This window comes from Camelus ferus, chromosome 6, assembly GCF_009834535.1.
Source record: "Camelus ferus isolate YT-003-E chromosome 6, BCGSAC_Cfer_1.0, whole genome shotgun sequence".
Taxonomy (NCBI): Eukaryota; Metazoa; Chordata; class Mammalia; order Artiodactyla; family Camelidae; genus Camelus; species Camelus ferus.
In genome coordinates, this window is record NC_045701.1 from 72,116,773 (window position 1) to 72,143,839 (window position 27,067).

Genomic DNA, 27,067 nt, shown 5'->3' on the forward strand with positions numbered 1-27,067 from the left:
GCATGGTCCATAAAAGAAAATTTGATAAATTGGACTTTGTCAAAATTCATAACTTTGGCGCTTCAAAAGATACCAGCAAGAAAATGAAAAGACAAGCAACAGACTGGGAAGAACTATTTGTAAAACACGCGTGTGATAGAGGAAGAGCATCCAGAGCTTAAAGATGAGGAAAGGGGTCCTGAGGGATGATGCTGCCAGCAAAGATGGTCTGGCTTCCTAAGTCTCATGATCTCTCCACTGCATTTGTTCTTTTGCAGCAGCCCCGTAGCTGGGTGGGGCCTCCAGGCCTGACTGGGACCCTCACTGGAGAACCGACTCAGGTAGGAAAAGTCTCTCCAAGGCCTTCAGACTTACCAGATGTGCCTTCCTCCCTGTTTCCCACCTGCTTCCTCAACAAGGGCTCCCCCAAGTGGCCACCAGCAGAACTGTAGCTTTCTGCCACAGCCGACCCAGAGCTGAGACACCTGCCCCATCTGCCAGAGACCACAGGAATGCCATTGCTGCTACTCTTACTTTCTGGCAGAAGGCTTACTGCTAAAATATGCTGTGTTCAACATAAACTATTAGAAGTTTACATTTGGATAACGTGTTAGCATAAATGTGTTAACCAGAGACCTGCAGTAATAACACCATGGGCAGCCTAGACAGGGGACCAGAAAGTTAGGCAAGAGGCTCCTTGCTCTCGTTAGATGCTAATTCAGAGGGTAGGAGGGGAGTTTTGTGTTCTCCTTTTTTCTAGGACTAAACTCATTATGCCCTTTTCTCCTATTTTTGTGAGTTAGCACAAGGAATCCCAGACTCCCAGGGCACCTCCTGTCTCCTGTACTCCCATCCTTTACCTTTATTCTTTCTTCATCCTCATCACCCCACCTTCTCTAATACCTAGAACCATCCCATTCTGTCCCCTGGAACTCAATGTCCACTTTTCACTTTACAAATATCTATATGATACTTCCTGTGTTCCAGGCATTTTTTCTCCTTGATTGACAAATCTTAATCCACATATTCCTCTTAACAGCACTGTGAAGTGGGTGCTAAATGATAGTGATAGCACAGATGAGTGAATGAGGCATGGATGAGTAGCTGGCTGCAGATCGCTCAGCAAGGAAGGGTGCCACGGAGCCCACAGTGCCCAGAAACACATCCAGATCCTCGGCGCCTCACCTTTTCACTGGGCATTGAAACCAAAGACTCCCCAGTACCCTTAGCTCCCTCTCAGGGAGTGGTTTCTGTTTCTCCCCCAACAATACTCATCTGTAGATGGGAGAGAAGTCTTTTTTGCTCTTTTTTGTAACTTTCAGGCTATTCTTCCTTCTTCCCTGCTGAAGCCCCCATCTTGAGCCAGTGGGTGTTAACCGAGACATCCTGCTCCCCCTCTGTTACAGGCATCTACTCCTCCCAACCCAGGTTGCACCCTTCCTTACTGGAAGAGTTCAGTTCCTGCCTTACTATCATGAAACCACTATTCTTGTCTTCACTCTTGCTGATTTCAGTATCCACATATCCACAGGGATGATCCCCCCAACACTCTGGCCCCTCAGTTCCGTAACACTACTCAGCCGCTCACTCCATGGTCGTGCCCCAGACCTTACCTCTACCAACAACTGCAGTCCCTTCTTACTCTCAGTGTCACCCAGCTCATTTTCCAACAGCTACTTCCCATCTGTCAGCTCACACCCACTAGGACTCAACAGTTCTACCCACTGGAGCTCCAGTAGCTTTCACTATTCCTCACCCTTCTCATGTGTCATTTCTCCCCTTCCCTGACTTAAATTCCAAGGCCAGTCATTAAAATGTCTCCCTTACGTATACCTTCAACCCTCTTGTTTCATTCTCATACTTGCTTGGGAAAACCTCTACCCTGGTTGAAACTATCTGACTCTTTCACACCTGTAACCACACAGATGAATACACTTGAGGGAAACGCACGATGAGTCTGGCTGCTCTTGTTGGAAATTCAAGACTGTGAACCTCAGTGGGCCCCTAGAGCTGCCCGTCAGTCCTACTGCATCCCCTAATCCATTCACTCCTCTAGACTTCTAGTTCTACTGCTTCCTGTTCTCAGACATCCCACACATGCCCACCACCAGCATCACACACTCACCTGAGACGTTGTTCCCTCTTCTACTGAGAAAATAGAGCCTGTAAGGAGAGCACGTCCATAATCTCCACCAGCACACCTGCCTCCCCTCCTGCTGCCATGGGTCAGCTCTCCAGCCCTCGGCTCTCGGCAAAGGCCAACTTCTCCACTTGTGCACTTGTCCCCAAGCCCTCCACATCCACATATTGCTCCAGTGGCTCCTCATCTCCTACACCACCAGATTTTTATTTTCTACCAGATCGTTCCCATCAGCATATCATGTGCTGCTATTTCTCTCTTTCTATCCACTTCCACCTCTCAATACTCTATGAAAGAGTTGTTGGTGCCCGCTGGCTCCCAGTCCTCTCCTCTCCTTCCCCCTGCAACTACTCCAGCCTGGCCACCAATCACCTCCACGCTGTTTCAACTATGGCTCATTCTCACTGTCCTCTTACTTGACAACTGGTCCCTCCCTTCTGGAAACTTTTTCTTTACTTGGCTTCCTGGACAGCACTGTCTCCTGGTTCTTCCTTTCTCATTGTCTGCTCCTTTCAGTCACTTTTTGTTTCCTCCTCATCTTCCCAACTTCTATATTTTAAAGCATCCGAAGGCTCAGACCTCAAGCCTCACTCTACACTCACGCCTTTGGTGATCCAGTCCCATGCCTTGAACAGTCATCTCCATGCTGGCAACGCCCATTTTATGTCTCCAATTTCTCCTCTGAACTACAAACTCACACATCCAACGGCCTTCTTGACATCTCCACTCAGCATGTCTGAAACCCAGCTCCTGGTCCCCCCACCACCCTGCACTTCCTGTCCAGCACTTCCTGTCTTTTTCATCCAGTAACAGCACCTCCATTTTTCCAGTGGCTCAGTCCACAAGACTTAGTCATCCTGGGCGCCTCTCTTTCATACTCCCAATTCAATCTATCAGCAAATCTTGGCTCGTCCTTCAAAATATTTCCAAAATCTGATCACATCTCACCACCCTACTCCTTCCATCCTGGTCTAAGGTACTGTTATCTCTTGCCTGGCTCGCTACAAATTCCTCCTAATTGACCTCTCTGCTTACCCCCACCCCCATTTATTCTCAGTACGAGGGTTGAAGTGACCCCTTTTAAGTCTTGCATCATTTCAGGCCACTCCTTTGCTCAGGCATCATCCCCCATGTCCCTCACTCTCCCCGTCCAGCCACACCAGCCCATTAGCTCTTCCTCTGCTCCCAGCTGGCACACCCCCAACCCCAACCCCCGCCTTTTGCTCTGCCTGCAGTACCCTTCCCTCCAAGTCTTTCCTCAAATGTCATCCTCTCAGTAAGGCCTTCCCCAGTCACCCTCTTTGCAACCTTGATCTCACCCCAACCCGTGCACTGTTTCTCCCCACAGGAATCCCACGAGAGGGATTTTATTTGTCTTATTCATGATGCACCACCATTAGTCTAGCACAAAGCAATTGTTCACCAAAATATTTGTTGAATTAAGTCTACTTTTCTTGAATGGAGGTGATGAATTTCTAGGATGAGATGCAGTCTTGAGCCAAAACGAATGATCTTTTAAAATCAGAGCAGCTTTGCATATAAGCCCCAGCAGCTGCCAACCACCTCCAGTTTTCATTCTTATTATCCACATCTGAAGAACATGGGTGCCCGTGACTGTAAGCTCTGCATCTGAATCTCAGGCTTACTGCATTGGCTCACATCCCTGAGCTGGTGTTGATCTCCCTGATTCGAGTTCTAGGTAAAACAGGGATGTTTACTGAGTCGCTTCTGTGTGCTGGGCACTCTACATCCTGTCCTTACTTAGTCTTAGGAGCAATTGCCTTTCCTGGAAACTAGATCAGAGAATCATAAGATGTTAGAGATGATCATCAGTGGCCCTGTCTGCATGGGCATCCCATGAATGAGGTGGTTCCATCCTGTAAACAGAGAATTTCCTCTCTGAGATCTTTGTGAGTTTCGCTCATTTGTTCATACGAGAAAAGCTTCACAAAGGTAGAAGTAGAAAGAGCCATTGGCGTGTACATTTTACAACTCTTCATAAAGAGAGCAAGTACAAAATAAAGACTCTTCCAGGGAATCTGGGCTATTCTACCATCATGGCCCTGGGTTTGAGGAAGCTGGTGTCTTACAGGACAGGGCTGTGTGCCATCTCATGGCTAACCGTCTTGCCTTGATCACTTACAAGCTGGCACTGGGCAGTGACTCTTACACGCACTCAGTACACTCGTCCCAGCTTCCCGGCTGGCATGTTGCATAGCGTTGGGGTGGGGGGTCCTCATATCTGACCTGGAGACACCTCTGTTCACCAGGGAGCCTCCCAGGATGGCTGTCTCACCAGGCAACCTGAATGTGGTGGCAAAGTCCCAGAACTTGTCGGCGGGCGACTGCTTCCAATCTCAGAGCACTGTCCTTCAGGGGCAGCCCTTTGGGGGTATCCCCACCGTGCTGTTCCTCAATGTCATCTTGTGGGTGGTAAGTTCTGGGCTCTGCAGTGGGCAGAGAGGGCTCACCTGGGGTGGATGGTCCAACTTTCACAAATGATACAACAGGGGCCCCAGTTGTCCATGGACGCCAGCCACAGTGATGGGAACTACCTGAATGTCAGTCCTGCCTAGGGTGGCTCAGGTAGGTGGGCCTTGGGGAAGAAGAGGCTGCAGGAACAGACAGAATCCCTGATTCTCTTCCATGAACCATTGTCCAAAGGTCCCCCTGGCCAGTGCCCTTGAGCCTCGGTTCTCTCCCCTTGCTGATTTCTTCCAGGAGTGGGCTTATCCAATAGTTCTAAACATGCCACCTTCATTCAACGAACTCAGCATCCACTCTGTACCAGGATGCTACTGGATACTGGGAATCTAGACTTTAAAAAGGCGTGACCCGACCCTGGCAGAGCGAGTCACCTAGGTGGGTGGGACAGGGTCTCCCCATGGGAATGTAGGGGTCAGTCGAGGGGAAGGCACCCATGAGCTCTCTTACCCCATCTCGCCTTTCCTGGCCTCTAGGTCATCGTTTTGGTTTACTCCTTCCTCCGGAAAGCGGCGTGGGACTATGGACGCCTGGCTCTGCTGATACACAATGACAGGTGAAGAGAGGCTGGGGGTCAGGAGTGAGCTACCTACTCCCTTGGGGATGTGCTCCCATGGCCAGAGCATGGCTCTGACCAGGTCCAAGCTGCACAGGTGTCTCGTCATTCTCATCTCTCACCCCTGCCCCTGCTCTGGACTTCCCTGCACAGAGGTGACTTGCAGGGCAGCTGTCTCTGGGCACAAGGCCACTCTTTTCTCAGATCTCAGACTTTCTGGATCTCATGACTCCCAACATGTGTGGGGCACCTGTCTGTGCCCAGAGCTATGTGCTCTGCAAACAAGCTGAGGCATGTCTGCTCCTGGGCAGGAAGGGGCCACAGCCCTCGGCCCAGGGAGCGGGAGAGTCAGCAAGGCAGCCACCAAAGGACTTTCTCTCCTTTTCCACCTCCCCACCACCCTTCCTGGCCGGCAGCCTGACCTCACTGATCTATGGGGAACAGAGCGAGAAGACGTCTCCCTCAGATGTTTCCCTGGAGATGGAACACAAGGACAAGGTGAGTGCCAGGCTGGGCCTGGTGGGGGCGGGTGGGGTCCTGGCTCTGGGGAGGCAGGCCTGGCAGGTGCAGGAAGGAGCAGTCTCGTCAACAGGGGCTTGGCAGTCAGCCACACCAACCACTTACAGCACCGCAAACTTGGACAAATGCCCTAGCCTTGCCAAGCCTATTTCCCCATCAGAAATATCGAGGTAGTAACCCTACCTACATCCTAGGGTGCCATGTAAGTGTTTGCAAATTCTAAAATTTAAAAGGGATTTTTAAAAATCAATTTTTCTACTCTTCCCGAATTTCCAATTCTTCTCATAGCACCAGTCCTGCCCCAAGCCCCCACTCTGAGCCAAGAACTCACACAGAAGATTCCAGATGTGAGGCAGGGATCCCCTCACGCTCCAGCCACCCAGCTCTGCTGATGGAGCCCTCTTCTCCCCCTTTCTCTTCCTGTTGAATGCCAGTCCTCCAGCCAGTTGCTATGGAGCAGCTGCCGCGGGCCAGCCACTGGCTGGGGACTGGGCACCAGACAGTGAGCCAGGTGGACCAGTCCTGCCTCATGACACCTTCTTCCTGGTGAGAGACACCCAGACAGGTGCATACAGGGCCGTGAAGGGAAAAGGGAGCGGGGAGGGCCCTCCACAGGGATGGAGTGGAGCTGCAGCGTTATAGACAGTGGTCAGGTGGTCTTGGCCTCTCCCCCCCGCAAGGGCCTGTCTCCCTCTGTCCCCCCACAGTAAACTCCAGAAAGAGAGGTCTGGCTTGCCATCTCCATCTCTTCATCTCCCTCTCACTTATCAACCCTCGCACATGTAGCTACTACCTACCCAAACTGCCCCAAAGTCACCCACAAAATCCACCAAAATCTACAAAATCCTATCTTATCTCATCTGATCTCTCAGAAACACCTGAGCCTGTGGACCAGCACTTCCAGTTGCTTCCATGCCATCCCACTCTCTGGGTTTTCCTTCTGTCCCTCTGTCTGAGCCTCCCCCACACCGGAAGTTCCCCCAGCCCATCCCAGACCTGCCCTTTCTCGCCCTCCACTCTCTCCCAGGCAATGTCCTCCACACTCCTGACTTCAACTGCCACCTCTACATGGCTCCCTCCTAAATTCCTCTCTCCAGCTAATCTTCCTCTGGGCTCCAGCCCCATTTATCCAATGGCCTTCAGAATATCTCCATGTGGATATTATAAGGGCATTTCAGACTCAATATGTCCAAAATACGCCATGATCTCCCTCCACGTCCATCCGTCCCTGAATCCCTGGTCACAGACTCTTCCCACCATCCACCCAGGGACGTGAGCCTGGCTCTTGCCCAGGCCTCGGGCGTGACCCGTCCATTACCAAGTTGTGTTGCTTTTAGCTTCCCAGTTTTGTTTCTCTCCACCTCTCCCACCATCCCCCAGTCCAGGCCTCCATCAGTCTCTTGCTTGGATGATTGTGGTAGCCTCTAACTGATCTCTTTAGGTCCACACCTGCACTCTACTCCATCCAGAGCGATCTCTGTGAACAGGGACATACATCAGTATAAGCTTTCCATGGCTTCCTAATGCTGTTGGAATCAATTGCCGCTGCCTTGACAGGGTCTCATGGTTTGGCCCCTTGCTTGCCTGTCCAGTCTATCTTTCTCCTCCCAACTCTCTCACCCCCTGCCACACTGGCCAGCTTTTAGATCCTCAAAAGTGCCACCTCCTTCTCTCCCCAGGGCCTTTCACCTGCTTTTCCCTCTCCCTCTTCCCCACTGACCCCTCTCAGGCTAACACACCAACCCTTTGTTCAGATTTCAGCTCAAGTACCATTTCCCCAGGGAGCTCTGTCCACCCCATCTGGGTCCATATCTTTTGTTATATACTCCTGGAAAATGCATTCCCGTTCTTCAGTGCCCTTAACCCAGTCTGTGATGATTCCTCATCTACGCAGTCAGTCTAGAGTGTGCACTTCCCCTAGTGGGAGCAGGTGCTCTGCTGGTCTTACCCACTACTGTCCCAGCACCCAGCCCAGCCTGTTGTGTGATTAGTATCTGATACATATGTGTGGGATGCGATGAGTAAGTAGAGCCTTATGCCTTCCATTATCATCCCTCCAAGAGACCTGGTCCCTTTTCTTGTCAAGATCTGCTGCAGACCAGGTCAGGAGCCTCAGGCAGGTTCATGTCTTGGAGATTTCCTCCACAGAATAAGGACAGTAGCACCTACCCGGCAAGGCAGTTCTCAAGTTTATCTTTAGAAACATCACTTTGACTTTGTGGCGGGGAGGGGGTGGGGGGTTCTGTACAATGACAAAAAGATCATTTAATTTTAAAAATATCCAAGAGATAAATCATCATGGCAACAGTGGGACAGTCAAACAGAAGAGGGTAGAAATTAGACATGGAGGGAGAGTGTGGCCAGGTGGGCCCCTCAGTGCCCTTGACAGGATGGTGAGGCCTCAGCCAGGCTGAGTGGTGTTGGGGAAGCAAACGGGTCTCCCCACAGGGCCTGGAGCAAGTCAGGGCAGGTGCGGTGGGAGAGGGGAGGATGGGGCCACTGAGGTCGGTGCAGTGAACTGACCACTGCCACTCGGTCTTGTCGGCTAAGCTGGCTCCTGGGAGCTTGTGGCCATTTCCTTGGGGTGGGGAGAAGAGAGAAAGTGCGTCTGCTTCTCAGGCCCGCTGTTCAGCTGCCAAGTTTTCTGAGTGTTTTATGCCTTTCAGAGCTACGATATAGGTGCAGGGGAGTGTGTGTGTGTGTGTGTGTGTGTGTGTGTGTGTGTATGTGAGAGAGAGAGAGAGAAATGAGTCCACACATGCTCACTCACACGTCTGTGTGTGACCATGTGGTTTTCATGGGTACATAGGCCACACTTGTACTCACAACCTCTGCCCTTTCACCGGTGGTCCTCTGCTCTGCATAACCACTAGGGCTGGTCATCAAACCTGCTTGCTCCCCTAGTAAATCACGCCCTTGGCCCAGAGGTGGGCAGCAGAGAAAGATTCTCCATTTTGGGGAAGGGTGGCCAGACTCTCAGCCCCACCCTTGTCCAGCAGTTCACCCCTCCCTGGGAACTTCCTGGTCACTGCTGCCACCGTCTTGCTATTTCCCTTCATTGCTCTGCCCTATACCTGGGCATCTATCCTGATTTTAGTTCTCTAGGGCATAGCTGGGCGAATGGATCCCCCCAGAGCTGGACACTTCCTGACAGGATTCCCACTGTCAATCCACCCAACACAGGCAGGGAGACTCAGAAGGTGGGCCTTATACCATAGGGAGCTAGGGACTTCTTTCTGTTCCGTGTTTACCTGCCCCTCATGGCTTCCTTTTGACAAATACCCCTTCCTCATTTCATATGGTTCCAGAGAACTGACAACTAGGTGGCCTTGCCAGGTTCACTGATGTGCTTGTGACCCAAATAGGGCCAATCAAGAGCTGCAAACTTTTCCAAGACTTTGCTAAACCCTCTGGGATTCCAGAAAGAAGCATGCACCAGGGTAACTTAACCAGCTGCCACATCTGGCAGCTTTTAGGGCCGTGGCCCCTGCCCACCTTATGCACATGGTTCCCAAGCTGACTCCCTCTCTTGGCCCTCCCAGCCCCTGGCCAAGGCCACCTTTTCCCATGACCTCGAAACTCAAGACAGCAAGACCCTGAAAGACAGAACCCTCAGATGCTGGAGAAGAAATCCAGCTCAAACTAGCTTTATAGCAAAAGGGTAATATGTGGTTCGAGTGTGGGGAAATCCAAGAGAAGCAGCTGCTTCAGGTACAGCTGGATCTAGAAGTCCCACATTGCTACCAGGACCCCTCTCTGGTCCTCTCTCACCTGAGCGGGCTTTTTTTTTCAGACAAGCTCCTGCATATGGCATCGGACTCACCAAGCCACTCCAGGCTGCGTAGTGTTGACCAGGGTGCAAGAGCTCTCCAACACCTGTTTCAACCCCTTAAGAGAATTTTGATTGGCCCTACCTGGGTCATGCTCCTGTTGGTCCACTGACCACTGGTGGCAGACAACTACTTGGATGGCCCACTGGGCCACAAGCCTGGAGAAGGGGCATTTCCCAGAAGGAAGGAGGAACAGATGGAAAGGAACTGACATCCACCCCAGAGTCCCTTCTCTCCCTCCAGGCCAAGGCCCACACTCTAAGCCCCCATTTCCTGTAACGAATGCTTGATTTCTGAAAAGACATCTCGCTTAGCATCGATTCCAGTCCAGCCCTCTTCCAAGACCCAGGCTCTTTCTCTCGTCTCTTGCCTGGGAAGGACAGGGCACTGGATTTTCTCACCCTTTCTCTCCTTTCCCCCCAGGGCTTCTATTCCTGGTTCTTCAACACCATCACCATGAAGTAAGTGCCTGAGCTCATGACAGCTGTAAGTGGGGCCTTATTTAGGGAAGGGTGGGGGTGGGGTCTCCTGCTCTATGTGACTGGGCCCTGGGCCTGAGTTCTGTGCCCCACCTGCCATCCCCTACTCCCCGCTGCCCACCGCAGCCCAGCCCAGGCAAAGGACACTATCCAGGGTTCCAGCTGGTAAAATGGGAACTGGACACTGCATGGCCTGCTTTCCCTCTGCCACAGTTTCAGGAAAGGACTGCTTTCACGTGCTTGTAAAAATGCTTTTATGAACTCCACACCAGGAAAAAGAAATCCTTCCCACGTGCTATCTGCTTTGTTTCTGTGAACGTGGTCCCTTAGATTTGCCAAGATGGAAAAAGCAAAAACCACTGGGCAGAAGGGCAGGCTTCCTCTCTCAGCCTCAGCGCCCTTTACCCAGCGCCTTCTAGACGTCTTTAGTGTCAGACCCCACTTGGCAAGGAGACAGACCCCAAGTCACCTGTTGTCTCCTGATTCCCTTAGACCAACCAGATGCCTCTCCAGAGCACTTATCGAGTTCCATGCCTCCACTGCATGTGTGTACACATGTGCACACGTGCATACACGCTTACACACGTGCCCACAGCTCTGCCTTCACCTCGGAGCCCTGTACGTTTGCGGGCTCTCCCTAAATATCCCATCCCGCCGGCTCTGCCTATCCTTCATACTGCCTCCAGGGCCTGTACCTTCTGGTGATGCCTGCCTTAGGGGTGGCCTCACTGTGCCTCAGAGGCTGCCTGCACCCAGGACTTGACAGGACCTGCTCACTTGCTTCTTTGCAAAGGCGCATAGGGCTTCATCCTTCATATGCCTCCACACCCATCATTCAAGGGCATCGCTGGGAGCATTCATACATTTTCCCAAGACCCCATCCCACCCTCGTGAGCCACACCAAGACACCTCTCTTTCCCCAGACCTGCTGAAGGGCCTGGGACCCTGTGGGGGCACAGAGCACCACGACTGGACTTTGGGAATCCAGAGCTGGGCTTGGGACTGGCAGCCTCTGGTGCTTGAGCCCCAACCCACTGATGGAGGACTCCCCATGGCCTTGGCCTCCAGTCTTCCTTCATCATTCACCAGAGTCCCCAGGAAGTGATACAGCTAGTTTGTGTGTGGTTTGGGAATCAGCCACACGTGAGGGGAACAGAGGAGAGACTTTTATTTCTTGGCATCTTCTTTGGTTTTGCTTTGCTTTGTTAATTCTTAAAACATGCACGAGCTTGCATAAATACATTTTCATTAAGAGAAACATAAAAGTTCATCTCCAGTCTTTCACACCCCTCTTCATCACCTCCCTCCTCCGGAAGCAATTCTTGTCATCGGTTTCAAGGGAATTTTGTTTTTTTCCTTTTGACAAGCATTTGCTATTTTTGCATTTTAAAAATAACCAATAACATGTATGAATATTTGGAGCTTGTGACCCTGGGAGGCTGCACATGCTAACTGTAGGTTCCAGGGTTTAGCCAATTCATCAGTGATGGGCAGGGGTGTGATGGCAAATTAGCCAGCCCTTTGCATGAGAAAGAGGGCAGGAAAGCTGGGATGAGTGGGCCTACCCGAGCTGGGCACATCCTCAGGTCTGGTAGAAAACTGCCCTTAGGATAGTTTGAGGCTGACTTTCTGGATCTTCTCCACTGTCTGCTGACACATAAATGGGTATAAACAGGGCAGGAAATAAAGTGTTTATGTTGCAGGGGAGTAGGGTACATGCAAAACATAACAAAACTTCATGTGGTAGGTGTCTCTGTGGTGTGTGTGCCTGTGAGTACAAAATGAAAGGTGCAGGTCTCTGCGTTGGTGCAAATCTGTGTGTGCAGCTGTTCATGTGTGCATACCTGGCCCTGCAGGTCAGTAGGAGGTCAGTGTGCACAGCTGTGTGTCTGTGTGAGAGTCCTCATCCCCCCACCGGTACCCCACCCAAAGAACCCTCCACTGGGGACGCATCATCTGAGAAGGGTGTTGACTGTGCATTGTGCACCCTTCGAAAACAGTGTCTAGGAGATAGCCTAATACATTTACTGAGTGGGAGCGTGGAAGCCAGAATCCCAGTGCACAAAGCCCACACAGTCTAGTCGGAAAAGCGAAGGTTACCAAGACACACTACACATAATTCATAATAGAGAAAGCATAACCACTGTGCAGAGGGCCTTTGGGAGAATGAGAAATTAATTCCAATTAAGGGGTTCAGAAGAAGTGTAGTTTCAGACGAGGCCTTGAAGAATGGGAAGAATTTCAACTATTGTGATGCAGGGGGTCCAGCAGAAATTAAAGTCTGCGTGAGCCAATACTGGGGGCAGAGATGGGCAGGGAGTATCCAGAAATGGTAAATCTTCTGGTATGGCTAGAAGCAAGAGTACCTAGCGAAAGAGGGGATAAAAGATTGGGCTGGAAGGATCAGCAGGGATCTTGACTACCATACTGAGAATCTTGGCTTTTGATCTAGAGGCAGCAGAGAGCCAATTACTGCTTTTGAGCAGGAAACTCCGGATGATGTCTGCTTGTAGGCAGGAGTATGGAGCGGGGGTGGATGGCAGTTGGAAGAGTCCAAGGGCAATGTGAGCAGCTAGAAGACTCTTCCAGTACCCAGGTGAGAGGTGGTGGTGACCAGGGAAACAGTGGGGAGGAGACATGGGGAGAGAGATTATTGGTCACAGTCAGTGAGTCCTGGTTTCCACCTGGCTTCCACCTGGTTAGGAAAGAGGAAGAGAACGAGGTCTGGTTTCTGGGGAGGGCGGTAATACCACTAATTGGGAGCTGAGATGTGTCGAGTTGCGGAATTGATGAGGTGGGGCCAGGGCAAACATGTGAGTTGACCAGCAAGCTACTGAAAAACAGGATTAAACGTAGGGGAAAGGTCAGAGGTGGAGATTTAGACTTGGGATATGGGTACACAGAGGTCGTAGTTAGTCCTAGAAGCAGATGGGTCACCCAGAAGGGGGCAAAATCAAAAAAGGCCCAAGGGAGAGAGTGGTTGGGGCAGGTGGAAGAGGCAACAACCTCTAGGGCACTGGCTCACTGAAGCCAGGCAGGTGCAAGGTTCCAGACAGGATGCGGCCAGCAGCCTCCAACCCGCTGAGGTTGAGTAGAATGAGAGCTGAGGAGATGTCATCAACTTTGGGGATTTGGGTCTCCATTGGGTGGGCAGTTCCAGGATAAGGAGATGTCCAAGAAGTAGAGGCAGAGAAAGGAAGCCACCTTTTTCAGGAAGTGAGTGGGAGCCACGAAGTAAAGATAGTGGATGGAGCTTGAGGGAAAACCAGTGAAGGAACAGATGCTTGAGGAATCTCTTGGGCTTGTTTCAAGAGTAACAAATGAGCACTTGAACCTGGCTGTAGTTTAAAGGGAAGTGTGGGTGGCTGTAGAGAGAGATGGATGTTAATTTAAAGATGAGAGAGAGGGCCGACAAATACAGCAAGTCTCCAGAAAGTGGTAGAGGAGAAGAAGAGATTAGAGCGGAGATGAGAATTAACTGTGAGGAGGAGATAGGGTGATGCCTGGAACATCACGGGGGCAGCACTTTAGAATGGTGCAAAAAGGACAGAATTGAGTAGAGGAATATAGACAGACTCAAAAACTCAGGCTTCCCTTGGAACTGTAAGACCGGCTGCTGAACATAACCTGGGCTTCAGGAGCAGCTGGAACAAGGGCCCCGGTGGGGGGAGCAGGAATTACCAGCCCAGAAAGGAAATTCTTGTGTTCTCGGTCCCATGTAGCCCTCTGCTTGCTCCACCAGACCGAAGGCTCTCACCTGGGCTCAGGCACACCATTTCTGTCAAGTGAGCAGATCTGGGCACCCTAAGCCTGCAGCAGGGCGCTCCCCTATTCTTCCTTCTCACCAGTTCTCATCCATCCCATTCTTAGGATTTAATTCTCAAGTCCAGAGCAGGAAGTATTTTAACTGCTTGAAGCTGAAAAAATAAAATAAAATAAAAATAATAAAAATAAAAAATCAAGAGCTCTAAATAATTCCCTAAATGGTGATAGTGAAAGCCTTAAAGATATGCTCTTTATAGTATTGTTGAAAAATAAATCTGAATCCTGGACTGGATGCTAGAAGTTGCATATAACCTTCAAATCTGATCAGAGCCCAAGGGTGAGTAAACCATGGCATGTCCACCAGTGGAGGGGGGTGCACAGCTTGGTGCTGGGTGTGAACCAATAATCCACAAACAGAGGCCACTATTATTACTATTATCAATGGTGGTAAAATAATCACCATTATTATTGCGCAGCTGTGAAAACATTTAGACAAAAAGGTAAAACAATCGCAAGAGTTTTAAGATTAAATGCCAAGCAAAAGAGCAATACATCAACTGCTGTTTATACTACAGTCACTAAATTAAACCAGCACTACAGTAAGAAACTAAAGGAAATTGACCAAAATGCTTAATAGCCATTGTCTTAGGTTTGATGAGACTGTAGGTGAATGATTTTCTTCTTTTGTATTTTCCAAAGTTTCGATAATAAGCATATGTTGCTTTTAATTTTTTTAATTGAAGTATAACACACATACAGAAAAGTGCACAAAAAATAATTGTCACAATAATACATAATCACAAAGCAAAGCCTAGACAACCACCATCCTGATAAAAAATTAGAACATTGCCAAGGCCCCAGAAGCCCTCCTCCTGCTCCGTCCCAGTCCCCTATTACCTGCCCCCTCTCCAAAGGTAACCAGTATCCTGACTTACAACTCTACAGTTCAATAATGCCTATTTTTGAACTTTGTATATAAAATCATATGGTATGTGTTGTCTGTGCCTGGCATCTCTCACCCAGCGTTGTGTTTGTGAGGTTCACCTACAGTCATCCATTTTTATCCCTCTCTATAGTATTTCATTGCATATATAATGTGATCTATATCTCACTATATACATACTTTTTTTAACTACATATGTATCTCAATTCTTGTGTCCATTTCACCTTTGATAGACATTTAGGTTGTTTCCAGTTTGGGCAGTTACAAATAATGCATCTGTACATGTCTCTCCATGCTCATGTGCACGTATTTCTGCTGAGTATAAACCTAGGAGTGGAAGTGCTAGGTCATAGGGTGTGCTTACATTCAATTTGTAGAGATAATGTCAACTGTTATCCAAAGTGGCTGTGCCAGAGTGTGTACCCATGAGTGTGTGAGAGCTCCCCACACCCCACGCCCTCACTAACACTTTATCACCAACGTGTTCCTCACTGACTTTCTAACTTTGGCCAGTCTGGCAGTGTGGAGTGATATCTCATTGTGGTTTTAAGTATTCCTTTTTAATTTAAGGAACAACTTTTCGAAAAATAGGATGAATCTTGATATCACTAATGGTTTGACCAGTGTCTGCACCATAGTAAACATCAAAATGTTTGAAGAAGCTATAAAAGATGAAATAAATGTATGATTTAAGAATGCTCCTGAATTTCCAAAGGCATATCTATAGCAGAGCTTCTATCTTTGATATGCCCATGAAATTCAGTGAAACACATTTTAGGCATAACAGAAGTTTTGAGAAGGGTGACATTTCTGAAAATAAAACTCAAGGCAGTGTGGTAATCTTCTCTCCCTTTCTTCTTATCTCCCTCCAATTTGAGTTGTGGCCATACTGGCTCCTGAGAAATGTCCTTGTCCCTGTGTCTCTTCCAGGAATGAAGATCTGATTAGCAAGTGTGGAGACGATGCCCGTATCTACATCATGTTCCAGTATCATCTCATAATCTTTGTGCTCATCCTCTGCATCCCCTCCTTGGGCATCATTTTGCCCATCAACTACACTGGAGACGTTCTGGGTAGGCAGAGCGCAGCGGGCCCTTTGCCTGGCCCACTAGACATAAGACACAGCCTGGTAGATGAGACAGAGCTCAGATCTTGGGCATCTAGAAATCTAAATTTGAATTCCACTTCTCAAAATTAGTTATGTGACCTTAGGCAACCTGTGCTTCAGTTCTCTCACATGGAGACCAGAGATGATAACTCCTTTGATACAAACTTGGCCCAGGGCCTGGCACATAGAAGGCATATAGTAGTAATTCAGTCTGAAACTGAATGTTTATTCGTGACCCAACACTGCACCTGGCCAGGTGTTCATGGAAGCCTTTTTTATGACATGCGACCCACTGCAAAGATCCCTGGATCTGATCTCTCTGTACCCCTCTGAAGGATGTAGCACCTAAGTGCAGAATTGCTCATAGAGAGTGTATCGGTCCTATAATGGGGTAAATTTTGACAAAATAATATGGTGGGTGAGGACTTGGCCTTCAAAGACAGAAAAGTATTGGTTCCCCAACTTTTATCCACATCTGCTTCCCAGAAAATTATTTACTTATTATTGTCTTACACAATGTCTTCAGGCCTCGGTTTCCTCACCCGTCACAGGGATTGGGAGATAATGCATGTCAAGGGCTTGGCACAGTGCCAAGTGGGTGCTCAGTGAATAACAGTCAGTATTTCATTAGGAACTATGAACACAGAGCTGTATTAAAGCCGTGCAACCAGGTGGTGTAGGATAGCACCTTAACCGGCAGCCAGTTGTACCCTGACTGCTCAGGTTTCTACCTGTTTCTCCTTGGCCAGAGGTACACCTCAGTTAACTCAAGGTAGCACCCAGTGCTCATGCTGCCAAACACCACTACAAGGGTAAATAACTACTGAGTCTTGTCTTCCCAGGTTCTCATCCTATGAGCTAGTGTCTTGGCAATGATAGTATGATGCAGGCTCTATAAACATATTTCATAAAACTTGGAGATGTCTAACCAACAAATATACCTAGCCAGAAGGATTTACTCTATCAGAATGAGGCATCAACACATTTTTGGGAGTTCTGGGTTCTTGTGATTGTTGCCAGTGGTAACAACATTGCTAATTTCATCATTCCACTCCTGGTGTGGCTGCCAGTTTCCTTCAACAAGCATTTACCAATGGCGGTTATGTGCCAGTTGTGCACTGAGGATGCCACACCAAGACTCGATCTCACTTCACAGCCGAGGACCCCCAATCAGCAGTCCCAAGGAAGAGAGGAGGCCTTTGCTGGGGCTTTGGGGAAGTTGGGGACCATCTCTGGGGAACTAGAACAGGACTTAGGCAAGCATCTCTAAACCTCAGGCATTCACTCAGGAACCCAGAAGTCTGGTATCCAACCAGTCAAGGAGCCAGGTTTGAGGTCAGCAACTTTCTTCTCTTTCAGATCAGAACAGTCACTTTGGTCGGACCACCATTGTCAATGTCTCCACAGAGTAGGTACCTGATCCTCTTACCTCCCATTCTACTGGCTGGGTGGGGGATGGGAGGAGGGGTGTCGGTGGGGAAAGTGGGTCCAATATGTGGATCCAAAATAGGGGTACCACTTTGCTGATAAGAAAGGCCTGGTTTCCTTGGGAACTCAGGTCCCAAGTGGGATGCCAGAAGTTGCATTCTCTTGGTGAGGCAGTATTCTTGGTGCCTCAGTGTCCCCCATCTCTGTAATGGGTGGAACTACCTAAACCAGTCACTCCTGAAGACTTACTTGGAAAGGTGGTCCTCTTTGCTTAGCATGTCCAGCTACCAACAAGCAGAAGCACTGTAGCAAGTAGAGGTTTAAGGTATTGCTTCCCTGCCCACAAAATACTTTAGATCAACCTTCATGTAATTGAGCAAAACATAGACCTATTCCCACAGCAGCGAGCCTGAGGAACCACAGGAACTGGGTTCATGCCCTGGCTCTGCCTTTAGTCGACCCTGGGTCTGGGGCAACACACTCTCTCTCTCTGAGCTTCGTCCCTAGTCCATGGTTGGGGAGGAGCTGTTGGACTTGATTGCTAAGCCCCCTCCAGCCCTCGTGGTCTGGGAACCCATGGATTTTAACATCAGCAAACCCAATTCGTGGCCAGATCAACCTGCACTGAGCCAGATATGGCCCTGCTGGCCTGCTCTGAGAAAACAGCCCCACTAGGTCTCCTGGCCAGGCTTGGCTGACTGCCTGACAAAGCTGAAGTGGCACTTCCAGCAGGTGTGAGTCGGGGTTTGCACACTCCTGCCCCACCTCCCCTTGCCCCACCCCTGATCCTCTGCCCCTGCATCCCGGCAAACTCCAAATCCATCAAACTCAAATCAGCAGAATGGGGTCAGACATCCTCTCAGCTCCCTTTTCAACGCACTCCTCCCCGGGTGCCGCCAACACCAGAGCAGAGCTCCAGCTTCTACCAGGCCGGCCACTGGGATAAAGCATCTACAACTTCCCAACAAGGAGTGAATTTTAGTAGGGGAGCAAAGAGCCTTCAACATTCATAAAGACATACCGGCCAAGAGCCAGACTGTCCCTTAGGGACCATATCATCTTGCTCCCTCTGAGGAAACTGAGAAGAGAGGCATCTAGCGAGATGGAGAGTGTCAAGTGAAATGTCAGGCGCTGGGATGGTGGGGAGGAGATATTTTGAAGCAAGGCAGCCTTTCTCTCCTCAAACTGCACCAAATAAGGTGGGCCCTATTTTTGAGCAGTCAACCTGGCCTGATGCCTTGGGACAGCATCATATGAGCAAAGTCCACATGCCAGGACTCTTCCTACCCCTGGGGAGGGGGCCAAATCTGCTCGGCCCTCCTTTCTCCAGACCTGCATCTGTCCCTCGCCACAGAAGTTGGGCGGCCCCTCCACTTGGCGTCCTGGTCAGCTGGGGGCCCTGGGCCGCAGCCATTGGTAGCACGACATAGCAGTCCTACCTTGAGTGTAAGTGCTTCTGCAGCTCTGGGCTTACCTCATGGCACTGCCGCAGCTGGGAGTAACCTCAGGCAGTCCCCTGGCCCTCATTTCCCTCCGGGTGAAATGGAGATACTCACAGTACCACTCTCACGTGGTCTAAGAGTCCAGTGAGAAAACATACATAAAGCATCCTGCCCCACCCTGGGTCTGGCGCATGGTAAGCACTCAGTAAACGTTAGCCTTTATTAGCTGGGGTGAACAGCCCCTTCTCCATTCCCTTCCAAGGTGCCTGAGTGGAGGCACCGGAGGGCGGCCCTGGGAAGACTGGTGTGGGAGAGAATGATCTGACGGAGACTGCGTAGTATGGAAGGGGGGTCTCATGCCTCCTGTGATTTGCTCTTGGCAGGAGCAAGTTCCTGTGGCTGCACAGCTGCTTTGCTTTCCTCTACTTCGTCACCAACTTCTTCTTCATGGCTCATCACTGCTTAGGGTTCGTGCCCAAGAAAAGCTACAAGGTGAGTAAGTGAAAAGAGCTACCAGAACAAGTCCCTCCCAGCTAGGGCCCCTCCCCAGCTGGGCCATCCCACTCCCAGCCTTCAGAGGCATCCCACCTTGGCATGCTCTGCACACCTGTCGGGGGTGGTCTCCTTCACGGAGAGCACGGTAAGTCTCCTTCACTTATCCCTGAGAATCATCACCTGGCACATGTGTCTGGGTTGCTAAACCACTGAAACACTTCCAAACCAGTCAGTAAGTAGCTGCTCCCAAGTGCCTCCTCCCCCTGCACCCCTGCTGCCCTGGACCATCTCCAAGGACCCCTGGACCTCCCCACCATCCGAAAACTAAAGGCTTAACTAACCCTGGGCCAGCAGGGGGCCTCCATCCTCAGTGGCCAGTGCACCCTGCTGAACCTCAAGACATTTTGACCACTTTGTCCATTCCTGCTGCACCCAAGCTCCTTGCCCTTCCACAATCTCCCTGAGGGCAGAGACCACATGTCTTAGCCCCGCATGTATCCCCACTGCCTTGGTTTGGGTCACCCCCATCCCACCTCTCAAGCAGACCCTGAGGCAAAAATTTGAGTAGTATTTGCTTATTTTGGAGATGATCCCAGGAAAGACCACTAGGCAGGTGAGATCTTCTGGGAGGGAAGAACGCAGGTAAAATGGAGCAGTGAGAAGCAGTCTCTTCTGAGCAACCTTGCTTAATCCCATGGGGGAGCTCTGGGGCTCGGAGCAGAACATGCGCCCTAAAGTTTTCCTGCCCAGGGGGCAGCTGCCAGGGGTATTTTCTCATCAACTCCCTGCCCATCGCTGGTTAAGGAGGGCTGCACCGGGGGCTTTAACTCCCCACGCCTCTCTCTGCACGTGGGTTAAGCATGCTCCCAAGGCCAGAAAAAGTGCACAGGCAGTTGGGTATTTGAAGATACAGGCACCCTGCTTGGCGTGGGCAGGCTCCGCAAGGGGAGGGGCCTGCGGGTTGTCCGGGCTCCAGCTGGAAAAGAACCGGGAAGACCAATGTCCCTGCTCCCATCCTCAGCTTTTCAAAGGTTCAGTGATGGGATCAACTCCTTCTAGCCATCCATCCCAAACGACTGGTTCACTTTACCCCACCCCATTATGTAATGCACATACCCCTGAGAGGTTCCCCCTGGATGTTTCAGCTTGCCAGGCATGGAGGCCTTGCCACCCCTGATCAGTCTGAACTTGGCTACTTCCGCTTTCCTTCTTGTCACCAGAAGCTTCTGCCCAGAATTCCTTCTCTTGAAACACAGTTTATCAGACTGTCACCTCGAGGTGTTGGCTCAGGAAGACATTTCCCACTCACAGAATAAAATGTGAAGTTTTAGCTCTCAGAGTCTAGTTCATCTCCCAGCCCCTCACAGTTTGATGTTAGGTATGGCTCCAGGGAGGTGGGACTTGACATGGGACATAGGAGTTGGAGGGAGACCAGAAATCAGTAAGAAAGTAAGAGCAGCCCTTGCCAGGCATGGAGCTCTGGCCTGCCCCCAGCACTGTCCGCAGCCCCTGGCTCTTCCTCCCTTGACCACAGCCATCCATGGCGAGGGGCCTACGGGGGGCACAGAGAATAGCAGAGGTGTAGCTTGCCTGCCTGCAGCTTCCCGTGGTCTGCTGACCTCAGGGGCACAGGCTGGGGAAGCTGGCACCTGGATTACCTAGCAAGGAGGCGGTCTGATGTGCGTAGAAGGCTACTGCAGATAGTTCTGGGCCACCCAGAGACCCAGACTCCAGGAGTCCTGTGTGGGCACAGTCTTCTTTCTCCATTTACCTTCCCCACCTAGGTCACAAGGACACTAATGATCACCTATGTCCCCACGGACATCCAAGACCCAGAAATCATCATTAAGCATTTTCAGTAAGTGGGTCGGGTGGGCTGAGGCAAGGATTGCCTCCTCCTCGTAATCCTGCCTGTGTCCTCATGTGGATAGTGAGTTGGCACAGGATGGTGGGGTGGGGAGAGAAACACCCCAGGTTGTGGCTCACCCCAGATGCAGCGCAGAATCAGCCTTTCAGAATGGGCGAGGCCCTGGGGCCAGAGCAGGGTTCCTGAAGTCAGGGCTTTCCCACATGGCATGGGTGTGAAGGGAGGATGCTGGTTTTCCTTTCCCTTGCAGTGCCAACTGTGGAGCCCAGGGAGCTCCCAGGCCACAGTTCTCTAGAGCAGATCACCTTGAGGCATCTTTTGTGACCCAGGTTCCTAGCCCCAGGACCTAATTATCTCCCCATGAGCAGCAATTTCCAGCTCTGCTCCTTGACCCTGTTCTGTGTCATCTGGGAAGGATGTGGCAGATCTCAGATTACCAGGGATCAACCCTGACATCCGACCTTAGGAGCAAGGGATGGATTCTACCATCCAAGAACCAGGAACCACAGGCAGCTGAGCCTTCCAGCCCTGAGGGCTGTAGCGGTGGGGGTCAAGGGGTGTCCCTAGCCCCACAGGCTGGCTCAACATCCATGTTTGTGGCTTCAGTGAGGCCTATCCCGGGTGTGTAGTGACCAGAGTCCACTTCTGCTATGACGTCAGGACCCTGATTGACTTGGATGATCAGAGGTGAGGCTACAGTGGGATCTGTCTGGACCTGGGGTTGGGGGAGGAGGGGAGGTTGTGGCTCTGCTGGCCCTTGACCACAAGATCTTCCCCTGCTGCCCATTGGCTGACAGGCGCCATGCGATGCGGGGCCGGCTCTATTACACTGCCAAGGCCAAGAAGAAGGGGAAGGTGATGATCAAGGTCCACCCTTGCTCTCGTCTGTGCTTCTGCAAGTGCTGGGCTTGCTTCAAAGAGGTAAGTGGCCTGGGCATTGGGGGACACAGCAGAAGAGCTGGGGCGCTGGGTGTCCAGGCTCTGTCCAGGGATCTGGGCAGTGCCCCTCACCTGCATCCTTGGGCCCTAGGCCCCATTCAGCTCTGCTCGTGCTGTGGCACCTAACTCCTCCTTTCCTGTCCACCATGTCCTACCTCCCTGTTAAGAAGGCAGGGGAGCTGTCAAAGCCTTTCTTGGGGCCACCTCCAGAGTGATCCTGGGAGGCTTGCTCTTGCCCCCTTCTGGTCTTGAATGGGAGGACCAGGGAGAACACAGCAGGCTGCTGTAGGCTGCCAGGCTTCAGGCTTTCAAAGAGCTGGGGCGGGACTATTTGAAGGCAGTGGGCTCAATCTTATCACCCAATCACTGTAGCTAGAGGAAGGCCTCAGGGCAGGACTGAACTCTAGCCAGTCCAGAAAAAGAATAACCCCTGTTCCTGAAAATGCTGCAAACACGTTCTATCACTCCTCTTGAGTCCACCCCAAGTCCAAAAGCATCTCCTGACCCAGCTCTGCCTCACTTTGCCCAGATCTAAGAGCAGGGAGCTAATTTCAGAGTCATAGCCTCTTCCTGTTTTAGAGCTGGGATCTTGGAGCCCAGTTGGGGTCCTGAGCCTTTTGTGAGGCTTCAAAGGGAGCCAGGGTTGGAACCAAGGCCTCGGGCCTGGCGCCTGAGGGGAGAGAGGCCTCACGTCCAGGCGAGCTTCCTGGAACTCTGGCCGCTCCAGCTCTGAGGACCATATCTCACCCCAGGTTGATGCAGAGCAATATTATAGTGAGCTGGAGGAGCAGCTGACTGATGAGTTCAACGCTGAGCTCAACCGTGTTCGGCTGAAGCGTCTGGACCTGATCTTTGTCACCTTCCAGGACTCCAGGATGACGAATCAGTGAGTGCCGGGGCCACCTGCCTTCTGTGCCCAGCCCAGCCCCAAGAGTGGGCCTCTGCTTCTCTGTAACCACTCTTCTTTCACTCCCATTCCAGCCAAGGGTTGGAGGAAAGAAAGCCTCCCTCTGGTTTGCCATATTCTGTCTTCCCCTCGACCCCTCCATGCTCCTCACGAGCATGGCAGCTGCCATCTTGCTTCCCAGAGCATGGCCCCATCTGTCTTCCCCCAGCTGCTAGGCTCAACTTGTCTCCAGAGATGCCCAGGCCCGGACTTCTCACTCCCATATGTCCTTGCTTCAGCACAGAAATGGTCAGAGTAGCCACTGACTTCTTGGTTCCTCTTCCAGGCCTTAACAAGAATGATACCCATTGTCTCCGTCACTATACATCACTCCTCTCCTCACCGCGAGTGAGAGTCAGGGTAGAGAAGCTTTGCTTGTCATTTCTATTCTCCTGCTGCAAGCCTCCCCTAATTCATAGCCTTACAGCCTCCTCTCCCCTCTGCCTAGTCTCTGGCAGCCCCACCTTGACAGGGAGTGGATTAGGTCCACTCTAGAATGTTCTGGAAGGAATTTTAGGACTGGGTCAAATAGATAGGAGCCCCAGAATCAGTCTTTTGAGGATTATGGGGCCATCCTCTCCCTGAGGGAGCCCAATCATTCATAACACCTTTTCCTTACCCACCCAACCCCATAAAGGAACCGTGGAACAGCTTAGAATTTAGTCACAAACAGTTGTGTGCAATTTTGCAAGTTGCTTACACCCTCAAATTTCTTATCTGTCAAATTTCTTCACTGATATCGTCCCTGTCCACCTCCGAGAGGGTTAAGAAGGGATATGTGTTCCATTTAGTGTGTGTGTGTTATATAAAACAACACACTTACAAGCGACAACACTGTTTATTTTCTGAAACATTGGCACCTGGTAGAGATCTTAGGCTTAGTGACAGCAGAAGTGTTAATTAGAAAACCAAAGATGGGGCTCCAGGGCCATAGCCTGCCCCTATTTTGTTGTGACTTCAGAAATCTGTGCAACTAGGATAATGCTCATCACCAGTTAGCACAGGGTCAGGCACTGTGTAGAACTCAATAATTAGTAGCTACTGATGTTAACATGAGGCTGAAATTAGTACCTCCCCCATCAACCTCACAGAAAGAGCATGTCTTTGTGCCATCACTACTGTTAAGGGGGAAAGACATTAACTGAGAACCATGTGATCCCCTCTTTTCCTGGACAGTCCCTCTCTCTAATGCCCCTCTCCTCCAGTGACTAGTCCTTAGGAACTGCCTTCCTCTAAGGTCCTGAGAGGCATATCCAAGGCTGCAAGAATTCCCAGGAAGCGAGTGAGCCCCCACCTGTGGGATGGCCACAGTGGCTCTGGGCCCCGGCATGAGACCCCCCAAGCCCATCATCCTCACCCCCAGACCTCTGTCTCCTCCCCCATCTCTGCAGCATCCAGGAGGATTACAAGTACATCCAGTGTGGTGTGCCCCCTCAACAGTCCTCGGTGACCACCATCGTCAAATCCTACCACTGGAGGGTCACCCTTGCCCCACACCCCAAAGACATTATTTGGTAAGCTCCCTCTGTCCCTCCCCTCTCCTTTGAGCTCCTCTGAGACTGAGGAAGGCATTAGGAGGGAAAAGGAATCAGGACCTGTCCTCCCACTTCATCGCCCACATACGGCCCCCCCTGGGCCGTGCCTCTTCTGGGCACCACAGCCTCTGCCCACCCCCAAACCACCCCACCACAAGCATAGAAGGCATTCAGCCTTTGGAGAAATGGTTTTTCCTTCAGAAAGAATTCAGATTTTTTTTTTTTTTTGGCTCACCTATGGGATATATTCAGGGCTTTTACAAATGTTGTGACCGAAGGGAAGGTCCAGGACTGTTGCTTGCAGGTGTGGGCCCAAAAGGCTGAATCAGACCAGGGAAGCCTGGTACACAGCTGGCGTGCAGGAAACAGCGTGTGGGCTCTGTCTGAGGGCTGAGACCCAGGGTCCTGAGTGCATCTCCCTCCTCCATTTCTCCCCAGGAAACACCTGTCTGTCCGCCGCTTCCATTGGTGGGCCCGCTTTATCGCAATCAACACCTTCCTCTTCTTCCTCTTCTTCTTCCTCACCACGCCTGCCATCATCATCAACACCATCGACATGTACAACGTCACCCGCCCCATCGAGAAGCTGCAGGTGCCTCCTCTGCTTGGGCCAGGCATGAGGGCCCCAGGGAAATGAAGGAAGAACTCGGGCAAGGATGGGATGGGGGCCCACTAGAACATGACTCCAGAGCCCATGCGATTGTGGCAGTGGCAGCAGTGTAAATGGTGGCATAGAGTTTCCTTGGTTCGAAAGGGGATAAACGTGGATCATTGCCCATCTTAGGGACTAGGGGCTGAAGAGTTGGGGAGCTGCAGGCAAGTTCTGGGGTGAGTGTGGGGGGATGGGCAGTCCAGTCAAGTGTAGGCTTGGAGGGCTTCTCTAGACTGGGTCAAGCTAAAGGTACAAGAAATGCAGCAGAAGGTGTGGCAAGCATGGCAGCTCTCTTCTCCCCGAGTTCCCCAGAGCTTGGGTCCCTGGTTTGAAACTAGGGTTGAGGTTGGGGAAGACTGAAGTCCCAAGGTGGTCCTCCTCGAGGAGCAAGCCCTCCAGACCTGTCTCCACTTCCTTCACTTCCAGACACGCCCGCTCCAGGCTGGGAGTGCTGGGCCCAGCAGGGGCTGTCCAAGTGAGAGGGTGCCTCATACAGACAGAGGTGTTCAGAAGAAGTGGACTGGCCCATTCCCAAGTTCTGTAGCCTCAAGGCTGTTGCAACGACCCTAAAGGCCCCTCTTTTCATGTTATCCCTGTTTCTGCTCCAGCAACCCCCACTCCACTCACACAGTCACGCCGAGCGCTTCTGCTGCCGCTTACTTTTGCCCTCTTTTTTCAACTTCACAGTAGGCCCCCGGCAAGGGACCACAGCTCTCCCTGGGGATTCTTTCTCTACACCCTCCTCCTCTCCACCTCTTCTCACACAGCATCACAATAAAAGCAGTGTCTCCTCCCTGAGATCTGAGACAGGAAAACCTGGCTCTAGACTTAGGGCCAACTCACTAGGGGCAGTCCAGGTGACCCCTCCAGGGACCTCAGCGTAGAAGACCTATGCCCCTTGGGGATGTCACTTGACGTTGGGGTGTCAGCCTCTGGCCACCCTAGCCAGGCAGACCCCTGACCAGAAAGGCTGGTCAGAAAAGCCAGACCCACTGTGCAGCCTCTGGGACACCAGGCCGGCTCTGGGACTGAGCTGGAGAAGAGGCCAGGGGTGTGGGAGAAGGCAGGGGAGGCCTGGAAAGGGATGGGGGATGCTTCTTGTGCATTGATGTCTCCCTGCCCTCTGCCGCTCCACCCCTGCAGAGCCCAGTCGTGACCCAGTTCTTCCCCTCCCTGTTGCTCTGGGCCTTTACGGTGATAATGCCTCTGATCGTCTACCTCTCTGCCTTCCTGGAAGCCCACTGGACCAGGTGAGCTGGGGGCCTCCCCTCCTAGCCCTGCACTTGGCACTAGCTTCTTCCCCTGCTTCCCACCCCCACCAGTTTGGTGCTCTCACATCCTGTCTGGCCTAAGGAATAACATTAATATGGGATGGCTTTGATGCCAGAAACCATCCCAAAAAACTAACAGATTTATTTTTATTATTTGGAAAGAGGGGACCAGGTTGTCTCTAGGCCTTTGGTCTCAGGGATGCTGAGATAGGACCACCACATCAGGGGTGTGGAGTCAAAACCAAGCCCTCCTTGGGCTGTTTGCTCTGCCTCCGTCCGTGCACTAAGGATCTGGAGCCGTAGGCAGAGAGAGGCAGTGCCAGGAATTCCAAGCCGAGGGCACAGGTTGAGAGGGAGAGAGTGGGACTTGTTGGGAAAATGTCAGGAGGGCTGTTAAGGCCACAGCAGAAGAGCCCATGCACTCAGTCTGACTGTAGACCCATGCAGCCCACACAGTCCCCTCATTTTAACAATTAGAATCTATTTCCTATTTGTTAGCCTTAGTAGTTCTATAGTGGTAGCTAATTGGTTAGAAAGTATTTGTACCATACCCTGGGGCAAGTGGACCTGCTTTGGCCTGCAGGCTGCATGAGTCTCAAGTTATTTCCTGCACTGCAAGTTTCTACTATCCTATCAGGCAGTAAGCCAGGAAGTTTGTCCTAACAGTCCTTACTGGTCTTTCCTCTGGC

At 51.2% G+C, this 27,067-nt stretch overlaps 1 protein-coding gene across 3 annotated transcripts in view; it reads left to right on the forward strand.

Moving 5' to 3' along the window:
• TMEM63C (transmembrane protein 63C) overlaps positions 1–27,067 on the forward strand; it is a 90,034-nt gene that overhangs the window by 49,502 nt on the left and 13,465 nt on the right. For all 3 annotated transcript variants that reach the window (XM_014559169.2, XM_032482434.1, XM_006184448.3), the window contains 15 exons: positions 258–320; positions 4,390–4,552; positions 5,080–5,159; positions 5,576–5,657; positions 9,932–9,969; positions 15,626–15,768; positions 17,163–17,211; positions 19,057–19,165; positions 20,953–21,026; positions 21,642–21,722; positions 21,833–21,956; positions 22,727–22,860; positions 24,312–24,434; positions 24,894–25,047; positions 26,251–26,357. In XM_014559169.2, the coding sequence (XP_014414655.1) occupies positions 4,403–4,552; positions 5,080–5,159; positions 5,576–5,657; positions 9,932–9,969; positions 15,626–15,768; positions 17,163–17,211; positions 19,057–19,165; positions 20,953–21,026; positions 21,642–21,722; positions 21,833–21,956; positions 22,727–22,860; positions 24,312–24,434; positions 24,894–25,047; positions 26,251–26,357 (1,448 nt within the window). In that variant the 5' untranslated portion in view covers positions 258–320; positions 4,390–4,402. The remainder of the gene's footprint in view (positions 1–257; positions 321–4,389; positions 4,553–5,079; positions 5,160–5,575; positions 5,658–9,931; positions 9,970–15,625; positions 15,769–17,162; positions 17,212–19,056; positions 19,166–20,952; positions 21,027–21,641; positions 21,723–21,832; positions 21,957–22,726; positions 22,861–24,311; positions 24,435–24,893; positions 25,048–26,250; positions 26,358–27,067) is intronic.